This window comes from Medicago sativa, chromosome 5 (assembly GCF_051527215.1).
Source record: "Medicago sativa cultivar Bolivia chromosome 5, Bolivia_mono, whole genome shotgun sequence".
Taxonomy (NCBI): Eukaryota; Viridiplantae; Streptophyta; class Magnoliopsida; order Fabales; family Fabaceae; genus Medicago; species Medicago sativa.
The window spans coordinates 75580205-75593105 of record NC_140753.1 but is presented as its reverse complement, the minus strand read 5'-3'; the positions used below and the strand labels follow the sequence as shown (position 1 = coordinate 75593105).

Sequence of the window (12901 nt, the reverse complement as noted above, 5' to 3'; positions counted from 1 at the left end):
GAAAGTCTAGTATATCTAAATGTTAAACAGTCTTGAAAGCAACCCTAATTAACCCTAATCCCGCCCTTTTTGATTAGCTTAAAAAAGCTTTGTGAAAAAATTCCTTGGTGGGAGTTGAACCATGTTATTGATGGTCATCTTTCATTGTTTTTGCCATTACGCCACACATGTTTTTGTTAAATTTATTTCGCTTTCAAATTCTAAAACCGCCTCCCACTACCTATCCCACCTTTTCCACTTCCCATAAACTGTTATTTTCTCTCCCTTTTATCATGAGCATCATTTTTTGTTCTCAAATAATTATTTTGGTGTGTTAATTGTTGTTAGAAATCTGGTTGCACCCCCCATTTCTTATCCCACCTTTTCCACTTCTCATTAACCGCTTCTTATCCCACTTTTTTCACTTCTCATAAACTGTCATTTTCTTTCCCTTCAATTACGCGTATCGTTTTTTGATCTTAAATATTTGTTCAAACAATTATTTTGATGAATTGAAATTAAATACTCCCTCCGTCCCTTAATGTAACCACCCATTTGATTTTACTTTTGTCCCTAAATGTAACCCCATTTTTAAATTACTAGATGCATTTATTACTTTTTTCCTAAACATACCCCTAATTAATACTATTAATTTATCTTGAAATATGAATAGTCAAATTTATTACACATACAAACAAAGGACAGTTTGGTAAATATTAATACACAAAACAGACACATTAATTACACTGACAACTTTTCTTAAGAAATGTGAAAAAAACAAAGGGGGGTTACATTAAGGGACGGAGGGAGTAGTTACTTTGGTGTATTAATTGTTGTTAGAACTTTGATTGCACGGGTTGAATGACTTATATTGAAATACATAATTTGAAGTGATCTGAAGATTCATCATGATTTTTAGATTCTTTTCCTATTCTCTAAATTCCGTGAATTGATTTTTTTTCCTCTTTTTCTTTTATTGTTTCTTTCTATGCATGTAAAATTGTTCACAATAACAATGACCATAGTTAAATATGTTATTGAATTTCAAATGCATAAGAATTAACAAAAAACCCGTGCATCGCACGGGTTAGAGTCTAGTTTATATAACCACATAAGCATCGTGTGTACTCTTAGACCAATGAAGTAGACAAGCAATTCAAGCGAGTCATTCTATTTCTTGCATTCTAAATCATCAAGATGTAAGCATCATGTGTACTAACTTTCTTGCACGCAACAAGCTTACAAACTTTAAAAATGGACTCATCCTGCATTGTACAGCGTCGAGTTCAATTTAATAATTTTCCCCACAACCTCGAAAATTTTGCAGTGTAATAATTTTGCAATGTAAATCTACTAGACCACACACACTTCATTCATCTCAAAACTGAAATACGAATTTTCATCACATATACAATGTAAATAGCCGATACACAATCCAGTGTATCTTGTGTGTGGCCATGAGTCTCTAACTAGGGTAGCATAAGTTTACTACTTCTATTCTATACAGTCTCTGCAAGTAATAAACAATCAAGTTATATTTAAATTATAATATTTCTTAAAAAATACTGTCAGAAATATATTCACTGTATATGTTTACAGAATCTTTAAATATTTGTAAGAAAAACGATGAGATTTTCATAGGCAATATCCCAATGTTACAAGTTTCATATCCACCGCTAAAGTCTCAAAATTATTCACAACTGAAATATCATCTTTAATCCGCTTTACTCAACAAGAGAAGCCTGTAATATATCATCATTTCCTCTACAAAGAATTAATAGATGACGTAAAAGTGCAGCATGGCATGGAATTAAATTCCTAAAAACAACTAAAACTAAAGGAAACAATTACAGCTTTTGGAATATCATTTCCTGAATCCATGTACAATATATACAGTTGTTCTAATCATTTCAAGTGTATTTCCTGATCATTGCTGCACTCGTTGTTGAATTCATGTTCCCATCTGCATCTGGAGAGGAGTTTTTTGCAAAATGCGACTCGTTTTTCCTTCTACCAACATTCTAGAAGCTTCTTCTTTTATAATTTTTTTGGAATCTGAATTACCATCTAGAGCAGCAGCAGCAGAAGATTCTCCAGTTGATTTCTTCTCTTTCATCGGTCTCTTAGCTACGCATTGCGTGAAAGTGGCCGCGATAATCTGATTAACCACGAGATAATGATTGTTAATGCACAGTTCCTCACTTTAATAAAATAGATGTCTGTCGCCTTTTCTAACACTATTTATTACTGGTTTAGGTTTATGTAAGTTCTGCCATTTTGAATATAAAGTCTCACATGAATTTCAGTCAATAGAAAAGAATTTAAATTAAAGATTGATAATAGAACTACTCATTCCATAAATTAAATACGACTTTCTTAGATCAACAGCGCCGGCCGCTATGAGGGCATTCACAGAGGTATTTCCAGAAGTCTTTCCCTTATCAGAGGTCAACATAACGGAGCACATTGCATTTTCACGATGATGGCGACCATTGCCACCAACGAGACATGATCCAGATAAAGAAAGTATCTGAGATTCTCCCCGCATATTGGAAGTTGAAATAAACAAATAAACACACACACAGATTATGAGGAAAAAGTGCTTTAAATATACTATAATGTATATTATAAGATAAGATGCAAAAATTTAAATCAGATTTGGACCTTTGATTACCTCGGGCGTGGAAGGGCCATTTGGAGTATTAAGAGCAGCCTTTGATACAGAACCGGTCTCAGAAATTACACAAACAGACCACGATGACGGGATGCTATGTTGGGATAAATGCTTGAAATGTGATGAAAATCAAGTGAATTATGAAAACAAGTGAAAGAGGGAAAACTAGGAAAAGAGATAAAAGATAGAAATAAGTGGAAAAGTGATTACTGAAAGTTTGTGTTTACTCCACTTGAGTAACTAACTGATTTTGCATTACACTGACACTGTACCTCTTATATACAAAATGCAAAGCTAAAAAAAATTTCCTAAGAAATCTCAACAAACTAACTAACTAAAAGAGCTAACTTGCAATACAAGTTATCAACAACTATTATGAATTATTTCATTTATTCAAATCCAAACATGCTAGTGCATATAGAGCATCCGCCATATCGTGCACAATAATAAAATTCCAAAACCATATAATTACAGTACATTGATGAAATATAAAGTTGCATCTGAAATGTGAAGATTGGTTAATTTAAGCTATACCTCGCCAGCATTCAAATGTAAGGTGAGTTTCCCCCTAGAATAAGAACCAGAAGGGCGTCCTTTTCTTTTCTTGGAAGAATTTTCAGCAGAAGTTGTTTCAGTTTCGGACGGTCCTTCTTTTCTCTTCTTGGATTTCATGTCGAGAAAAGAATCCAATTTCATCGTTACAGCGTCACCCTCTTTCTGATAATGATCAGTAGTTGAACTGATCATCTTTGCTGCTGCCTTGTTCTTATGATCCTCCTCCATTTTTGCGCCACCGGCTTCATTCATTACTACATCATCTTTCTGATCAGTAGTGGAACTGATCATCTTATGCACCTTGTTTTTATCATCCTCCTCCATTTTTTGGCCACAAGAAACACTATGCAATGTGAACAATAGACATATGAACGAAGAGCTAGCCAAGAAGGAACTATGTAACTAACTGGTTACAACTAACTGGTCATAACTAACTGCTTCAACTACCATAACAGAAAAGTTTCAACCGAACAATAACTGTTAACCATTTGAAAATTCTGAAGTTCTTCTATCTTTTGTTTCAAAAATTATTTAAGTTCTGTTTAACAATAGATATATATATATGCATATCCACCTTCTGATTTATGAGGGAATATTTTTTAAATCATTATTACGCTAACATATGATAACCATTTGTCACTTTAGAGTTTTAAGGTAAAAAAAAGAATAAAATGTCGATATTAATTGATCTTAAATTTTGGAATAGGAGTCACATTGCATTACTAGAGCAAACACTTAATCATGAAAATGTATAGGGTCACATTACTGGAGAAAATATACTTCATATATTCTTCTGCTAGGTTATAATAGCCTCCTTGGGCAACTATTGAACATATAAAAATTTCATTGTTTTGTGGAAAATTCTTGTATTATTACAGAAAATTAAAGTAAGTAATGATTGCATTCTCATAAAAATTGAAGTTATTATTTCAATATGCATTCAAAATATTTTTGAAAAATAAATTCAGAAAAGTTATTCTAAATCTAAACCAGATCTTGTAATAAGGAATCTATTCATTGTATATTTTTGCGTAAGTACATTGTAAGAAATTAGGCACTAGATTTTTATTTACAATATTGATCTCAAGTTACAAAGTTTCATTACGCAACCAAATCAGCTGCAATAGAAGAGTCAATACAAGGGGGACAATCCTCAATCCAAATTGTGTCACCGGAAGATAAAGCAAACTTAGCTAGGTGATGAGCAGAAACATTACATGTTTGTTTCACATGCTCAACTAAACAATAAGAAAAGTAAGATATATTATTACCACAATCTTCTGCAAGCAAGCCAATAAAGAGTAATAAACAACATAGTTATTCATTGCTCGAACCAAATTCGAGGAGTCCCCTTCCACAACAATATTACGAAAACCCAAGTCAAGAGCAAACTGAAGTGTTAGTCGAAAACCATGAGCCTCAGCCACATCTAAGTCAGGAGATGCTATGATCTTACAAGTTGCAGCAGCCAAGACAATTCCCTCAAAATCTCTAATAATGGCACCAAATCCCCCCAAAAAAATTATTCTGACCAGAGGCATCAACATTTATTTTGTACGGATTCTGAGGGGGAGTATACCACCTAGTCGGAGAAGAAGAAGATTGATTTGAATCAGCCAACATTAGTGTACTCGATATTAGATTGTAATCATCAACGACTTTCCACGCTTTGTGGACTATCTCAGATTTCTCAGTAGTTTTACCTTCAAAACAAAGTTTATTTCGAGCACACAAAATCTCATAGCATAAAGATATATTCCTTTCAGACACTTTAGAAGGGAGCGGGATAATGATATTTTCAAACCAATCTTTGAATAAGGGATAAGTGTAATTAAAACGCACACCCAAGGGAGAAAGAAGAAACCAAACCTGCTGAGCCCATGGCAGCTCTTGAAAACATGATCAATATCTTCTTTCTCATGACAGCGAGGACATGGATTATTCAACTTACCTCTTTTGATTAAATTCTTCTTTTTCACCGTCAAACGTTGTGCAAAATTTTCTAAGCCAAATTTACATGTTTGGGTATGGTTTTTATGTTCCAAAGTTTAGACAAAACTTTGGATTTGTCATTATATAGCGAATTGATGCATTAGATTTTTTCCAATACCTGATAGACCGGCAAGCACATACTAAAAAAATACCTTTCTTGTTTGGACCCCAATAAAGCTGGTCCATATGAGAAGATGAAGGTAAAGGTAACCGTAAGAAAAATATCATTAATTATCTGGACGTTCCAGATCCCAGGATCATGAGAAATAAGCCGAAAAACTTGGATAAATCGGACTGGGAGGCTTAGAAGACCAATCTAAGTTCTAACTTCTAACTAATCAACTACCATAACACACTCTCTAACACACTCCTTTTGACACACTCTCACCTATTGGACCACATCATCCAATTTTTTCTACACATGACCTGATTACCGGTTACTCAAGTTCAGTGCAATTTAATTTATTTATTTATTTACTTTTAATTAATTAACTTTTAATTATTGGGTTTTGAAACGTCACCGTCATCTACACAGAGCTCTCTCTTTCGAAATGCCTTTCTCTAACCCCTCCTCCATTCAAACGACCTCCATTCAGCATGATTCATCCAAAAAAAATCAACATAGAAAAATATATTTTGAAGAGATAATTGACAAACTTGAAATTTTTAAATGCTAATTTTTTTACTGGTGGCGATGAATGCAAAATTCATTTAATACATTGACATCCAGAATTGTTTGGCGGTGATAAATAACCCTTGACATATTTAATGCGAACGTGACAAATATTTTGGTGCAAATATTCCCTGTAATTTACACATGAAGAAAGTTGATTGACCATAGGTAAATTTCGAGCAGAGGGCTATTCACAATGGTTGAAGAGTGGGTGGTACGGCAAAGGTATGCCAGTGGAACAAAGGAACTGGGGAATAGGTGGAAGAGATGGTGGCGCAATCTAATTTATAAAACATGATTAGATCAAATCAAATTATCTTCTCTGATTATTTATGAAGCCACTCGTAACCATACAAAATAAGGAAACATGTGCACATATATATCATAAAAATTTGAAACTGGATGGGTAAATCAGAAAATTAATATGCATGCAATATAAACTATTACAAAAATGTCAAAAAGCACAAACAAACCACACAATTGTTGCATCTGATGCCACTATGGCAAATGGTACAAGTGAACACACTATCAATGTACAGTGGAATCTGTGTTCACCATATTTTTTTTTTGAAACATCAAATATTATTAAGCTAGGCTAGCGCAAGATGCACTTGACCCGCAAGGAGGAAAAAAAGTACAATTATGTGTCGAAACAGCGGACACATCACCATAACACCACTCGATAAAAAACCTCCTAAATTCCTTATCCAAAACTGAACAGGAAAAACACCTCTAGAAACCTGCCAAGATGCAGCATAAAAACTGCCTAAGCCTCCTAGCCAAAGCACCAAAACCGCAAGGCTGCCAAGACAGAAACAAAAACAGCAGACTTCTGCAGGCAGGGCTACTGTCATAACAGTCCCAGCAGCGCTGCACCACCCTGCACCGTCCATGCAGAAACCAAACCAGCCGCGCAGCCTCCACACAATGACCTTCGTTGTCGCAAAAAACCAAGACACTACCTCGGATTCCATCGCCATTCGTAAAACAAACACGGCTGAATCTTCAACCTCAACAAACTCCACTTCCAAGACAACATTTTAATATCCTCCACTACTTCCTCCACATCTACCACACCGTTGTTGAAAATAACATTATTCCTACACTTCCAAATTGCTCAAATCGCCACATGCCATATAAGACTCATTCCCCTTTTCAATTCTTTCCAATTCGCCATTTGCCCATCCCAACACCTCCAATGGGAGAAGAGGTTAGAAGGTGTTATAACATTCACCTCTAACCAATTTTGCAACTTCACCCAAACTTTCCAAGTCACAAAGCAATGAAGAAAAATATGGTTCGTTGACTCCACCACCTCATTACATAACACACAATTAGGACTAGTAACCGTTGGCAATGCATTTCTCCGCAATAAATTTGCTCTCGTTGGTATACGATTAAGCAAACCCTTCCAAGATAGTGCCACCACTTTAGACGGCGCCGGAGTTTCCCAAATTTGAGTAAAAACCCGATTCTCCTCCTCTCCCCACTCCTCCTCCACTAACGATGCATCCACCAACTTCTTGTAAATTGAACTAACCGTAAAACGACCTCCCTCCTCCAACTTCCAACTCCAAACATCCTCCCCTTGAGACACCTCAAAGCCTTGTAGATCAAGAAGCAAATTATTATGTAACTCCTCCTCCCAAACAAACAACCTCCTCCTCCAATTGAAATTCCACTCGGGCTCGGAACCACCTTCCCTCCTCACATCCCCCACCTTTGCATCTTTATAATTTGAAATTGCATAGAGTCTTGAATATTTTGATCTTAAAGTCATCTCTTCCCTCCACTTAGTATTCCAAAGGAAGTACTTAGGCCATTATTAACTCTCCTTATTACCTCATCATTAAACCATCTTACTCCCCCTCTTTCTTCTATAGTCACTATATCTTTCCACCATTTTGAAACATACCTAGGCCAATTAACATTCTCTAGATCCATTAAATCACCTATCATATCACCATACTTCTCTTTCAACACCTCTTTCCAAAGCTCCTCCTCCCCTTGAATAATTCTCCATCTCCACTTAGCTAAGAGACTTAAGTTAACTAGCCTAATATCTCTTATTCCAAGACCCCCTTTTTGTTTTGGTTGGCACACCTTGCTCCACTTTACCCAATTAATTTTCCTCCCACCACCCACTCCTCCCCAACGAACCTCCCTTTGAATTCTAACCAACCTCCTCCACACCTTCACTGGCATTCTCATACAAGAAAGGTAGAAAACGGGTATTGCATTTAAAACCGAATAAAGGAGCACCATTCTCCCACCAAAACTTAAGAATTTGTGACCCCACGAATTCAATCTTTTAGTCACATGCTCCAAAAGAGGCTCCCAAGTCACAACACTTCTATGGTTTGCCCCTATTGGAAGGCCCAAATACTTAAAAGGGAGGTTACTTTCACTACACCCCAAAAATTCACACGCCATCTCCATAAATTGTCTTGAAACATTTATACCAATTAAACTACGTTTCATAAAATTTACCTTTAATCCAGATGCCGCTTCGAACCCTTGCAAAATCGCCTTCAACGTCCAAAGGTTACCAACTGTCGCCTTCCCTATACAAATTGTATCATCTGCATATTGAAGATGCGAAATTTCCATACCATCGTCCCTAAACCGAAAGCCATCAAACAAGTTATGCCTAGCCGCATTCCTCATCAACCCATTAAACCCCTACGCCACCATTAGGAATAAGAAAGGCGCCACCATTATGATTTTCTTTTTCTTTTTGAGCTCAAATAACTTCACTGCACATTAAAAATAAGAGGATGAATTAAAAAAATATTTAAATAAGTATATAGATTTGAGTGTGTGAATCAGCCATATAACCATTCAATCTCAAATCACAAATTTTAAACCACTGTTGAATGGCTAATGTTCTCAAATGGCTACCAAATTATATAGGCACTTAGGCAGCCACAGGAAAAGAACATGCCAATTTGCTAGAATAAAGACGAAAACCTACACCTAGAAAACCAACACAAGCACATATAAAAATACTAGATAAGTCTCATTGTTAAAAATGCATGAGACATGGAGACTCACTAAATTATTATATATACAACCACATTCCTATAACAATAAATATATCACCTTCACCTGTGAAATGTGCTCTGCAGCTGCAACCTTAGTCTTGACAACCACAATTCACAATCACCAATGTATACCACTACCATCAGTCTAACAAAAATCAATAAATTAAAATGATTTTTCTATCCAACGACATCGGCTAAATCACCTGTCAATGGCACAAACACATTCACATCAACAAGTAATAATAAACAATGAGTAACTTTGAGCAAATCAACAAGTAAACAACAACAACAACAACAACAACAACAATCCTCAACTTTTAGCAAATTTCGCATATCCAATTACAAGAACTCTTCAAAGAAACTCTAAAGTTCTTGAGGAGGATGCAGAAAAACTATGAACTTAAAGAAGAAAATCTATGCATGCCTGACTAGCACAAATAACTGCTTTCACCAAATACAGCTAATACCTGAAAACAATAATATCAGATATGAAAGTTTTCATCTCATCTCGCTGCTCAGCAGGTAAGGCATTCCATCTATATTCAATTACCCCTTCAAGAACCTGAGTGAAACATACAAGCATAGTAAAAACATATACTATGAAAGGCAGCTAATATAATATTCTCATCAGAAATGAAAAACTTGTTCAACACATAATAAGCGGTGTATCCAAAGGCAAAGATTCAATAGTAAGTAGGCTGCAGAGGTCAAAACAAAGTAGTCCATATAAAACAAATATGAAAACGTAAAACACAATAACCAAATGAGTATTGAGTCAACGGCTATCAAACAAAGTGATGTGGAAGGAACATTTTTTGTCATAAGCTATTTATACAAGACATCTGACAAATCAAATTCGGCAACAGATACTTCCAATCAAATCTCACATAATTACAAACTGAAACGCCTAACTTACGGTGCTTTTAAGTTTACAGTAAGCATGTTTTCAAATATTGTGCATTACCAATTGATCAACCTAGCGCACACATCTCGACCATATAACAAATCAAAAAGAGCTTTTTCAAAATTGCTTTTTGCATTGACTACACATAGATAAAGGCTTATATACTATGATTGAAGCCGTGACATTTTGCGTGAAACCCTAAATCCAAAATTCCAATAACAGTTGAATAATCAAACAGAGAAAAAACGAACTTGCAATGCCAAAAACGTGGTATTGAGATTTTGAGTATTCTGCAAAATATGCATAATTTGAAACCACATATCAGGACTGTTTTGCAAGTCCTGCAAAATTGAATCAGCGGCAATTCTATGCACAATCAAAAACACGCACAAAAAAAAAAGTTAAACTCCGAACACCCAAAAATTCGCTCAAGAACTCTATAAAAATGAAACAAGCACATTAAAAGCTTATTAAAAGCTTTTAATAAAGGTCCTTTGAGAAGATGGAATTGTGTATATGAGCTTTATAGTAACAAAAAGAAAAAAATATAAGATGGTTTGATATAGGGGAAGGGAACATTAAAGCCGAACCTCACAAAAAAATAAAAGCAACAGAACACACCAAAAAAAAAAGAATAATGAATGGTTTAGAACTCTTGTCACTAGAATTGATACCATTTACTGTCATTTAACAACAAGTACCTTATTCGTTTGGAACATGACTCGTTGCCACCTAGCTTTGAAGGGAGAGCATCAGGGATCAAGTTGCTGCTGTTTCCTTTAGATAATGTGGAAGAAACATTTGAATCCATGTCCATTGTGATTGCCTGTCTCTTAGAAGGAGCCAATCTTTCACCCCTACCAAGGCCAGCATTGTTACTGACCAAGTCCTCATCATCTAATACAAAATTTCTTGAAACTAATGTTGGTAATGTCTCCTCTCCGCAGCAATCAGGCTGCACTCTTTTGGCTACAACACTAGTCTTGTAAGTTGGGGTGTTAGATGGTATAAATGAACCGGGAGTCACACAATTTTCTGCTAGATCTGTCATAGGCCCACTCAACCAAGAGCCAACTCTGGTCTCTTTTGCTTTGGCATCTTCAGATGTCGGTGTACTATTCTATGAGACTTCTTTATTATCAGAACAACTTCCTTTAGACAACTCATCAACCTAAGCTCCACTACTATTGTCACCTTTGCTTTGGCACCTTCTCTCATCAATCCTAGAGTCAAGTGTGGTCTCTTTTGCTGTGGTCTGTTTATTATCTGAACAACTTCCTTAAGTTAACTCATCGATCTTGGCTCCACTACTGTTGTCACCTTCCTGATTTGACTTGCTATCATTATCCGAATTCCCAAAGCAATCTGAAAATCGAGCAATCAAAAAATGGATAATTTATATAATACCTAACGGTAATTAGCATGCCTTGCTAACAAAAAAGTCCACTTATAAAAAGTTTGATGTGGAAATAAAAACAACCCAACCAGCAATTAGGAGGAACCCCTGCTACTGCTAGCTTCATTTAACTACTTTCTTCTAACATGATAATGCACTTAACGTTAACCATCAAATTAACATTGCATTGTAATACATTTGGATAAGTAACAAAACTCATGCCTGAGTAAACAAGAAGAAAATTGGCAAAAAAGAATGACATTATACATTAAAAGCTTATTATATAAAAATGAAAAAATTACTAATTAGCTTATTATAGCAACCAGATGCAGCAAAAATGAAAATAATTACCAAGTAACTTATTAAAAGCTTATTAGCTTAATTCAAAATTTCTCCAATTTCATCACCAAATAAATCAAACAAACATATCGACTAGAGTCAAAAAGCACATGCAACAAGAGATGTGAAGGGAAGGGAAAGAGCAAACCTGAGATTTGTTGACGTAGTGCGGCGACGACAACAGAACACAGTTCATATTTTATATGATAGAGAGTGCAGGCACAACAGTCTTAATGTTCATATGTTCATAAATATATACACGTCAATGTATATCCTATACATTCTGATGTCTAAACTCAAAAATGGAAGGTAAAGTACTACAGACTCATGCTAGAATCACAAATGACATAGAAAGTGGACAAATATTATTATGAAATATCTATTACAAGTAACCAATAATGAAATTAAGCTCTATCAAGGCATTTGAATGTCTTTTATGAATGGAATCAAAGGACCTATACATTTGATTGAAAATAGTTTCTTCTACTAAATTTTTATTTTTTATTTTAAATAGTACCAACTACCAACTGTAGGATTAGTTTGTTCCTTCACCGCCGTCATCAATTAAAAACACAATCATTAAATTTAAAAAATTCCCAATCAACAAAACTTCTACCTCAACAATACAATCATAAATATTTTCACTACCATTGTGAAATAAAAACCAACCAACGATTTAGCAACATTAAAAGGTTAATTTTTTTCAAATACCCATAATTAGAAACACAAAAACCATATCAGAAATCAACAAAAAAGTCACTACATAAACTCAATGAAGACCCAAATAATCAAAATAACAAAAACTTAATATAGACCTCAAAAATCAATACCAAAATAGAGATCTTGAAAGAATACCCAAAAATAATAATCAGATGGGAATTCCAAAAAAATTGTATATGAAACATGATTCAAATGTGAGCAAAAATATAATTTAGAGAAATTTTTTACCCCAGTTATCACTTCCAAGTGACAAAATCCTCAATTGAGAGAGGGATTTACGAGCCAAATATTAGGGATTTAATTTGAGAAAGGGGTTTGCGATTTGTGAGCAAATTTGATGCAAAATCTTTAACTTTTTTGGAATATTGAGGGAAAATATTTTGGAGCCAATATCTTTAATGTGTTTATTCTATTCTTTGAACATTTTAGGATGGAGTAAGACATATTTTTTATTCCACAGTTTGATTTGAGAAATAAATGAAATAGAATGCATTATAACATTTCCATTCCTTTTTAAAAAAGATATAATATAATACTGTGAAATGAAAGATAAAAATATAAATTTAGAATCATATTAGCACAATTGGTAAAATGGCGAAATTGTTAGGCCGGATGTCATGAATGG

The 12901-nt window shown here is 34.7% G+C and overlaps 3 protein-coding genes across 5 annotated transcripts; all 3 read right to left on the bottom strand.

The window, feature by feature from the left end:
* Positions 1–6990: 6990 nt before the first annotated feature.
* Positions 6991–7653, bottom strand: LOC146925047 (uncharacterized). Its single transcript, XM_085711923.1, has one exon. It carries the CDS (start codon positions 7651–7653, stop codon positions 6991–6993), a length of 663 nt encoding a protein of 220 aa, XP_085568049.1.
* On the bottom strand, positions 7650–8540 carry LOC146925046 (uncharacterized). The gene has a single exon (XM_085711922.1). The coding sequence runs from the start codon at positions 8538–8540 to the stop codon at positions 7650–7652; it is 891 nt and encodes a 296-aa protein (XP_085568048.1).
* A 56-nt stretch (positions 8541–8596) lies between these two features.
* LOC146925045 (uncharacterized) lies at positions 8597–12676 on the bottom strand. Of its 3 annotated transcripts, none has more exons than XM_085710015.1 (5): positions 12505–12676; positions 10523–11186; positions 9385–9479; positions 8976–9120; positions 8597–8629 (listed from the first exon to the last, which is right to left on the bottom strand). In XM_085710015.1, the coding sequence occupies exons 2-3, from the start codon at positions 10870–10872 to the stop codon at positions 9464–9466; spliced, it is 366 nt and encodes a 121-aa protein (XP_085566141.1). In that variant the 5' UTR covers positions 10873–11186; positions 12505–12676; the 3' UTR covers positions 8597–8629; positions 8976–9120; positions 9385–9463. The 3 variants fall into 3 exon arrangements, with proteins under 3 accessions (XP_085566141.1, XP_085566140.1, XP_085566139.1); XM_085710014.1 differs by having other exon boundaries at positions 8982–9120; XM_085710013.1 differs by having other exon boundaries at positions 8982–9120; positions 11705–12536.
* Between the last annotated feature and the right edge of the window lie 225 nt (positions 12677–12901).

Bases quoted from the DNA above. Each gene is read 5' to 3' on its own strand.
- LOC146925045 (XM_085710015.1), bottom strand. From the start codon at position 10,872: ATGACAGATCTAGCAGAAAATTGTGTGACTCCCGGTTCATTTATACCA.
- LOC146925046 (XM_085711922.1), bottom strand. From the start codon at position 8,540: ATGAGGAATGCGGCTAGGCATAACTTGTTTGATGGCTTTCGGTTTAGG.
- LOC146925047 (XM_085711923.1), bottom strand. From the start codon at position 7,653: ATGACTTTAAGATCAAAATATTCAAGACTCTATGCAATTTCAAATTAT.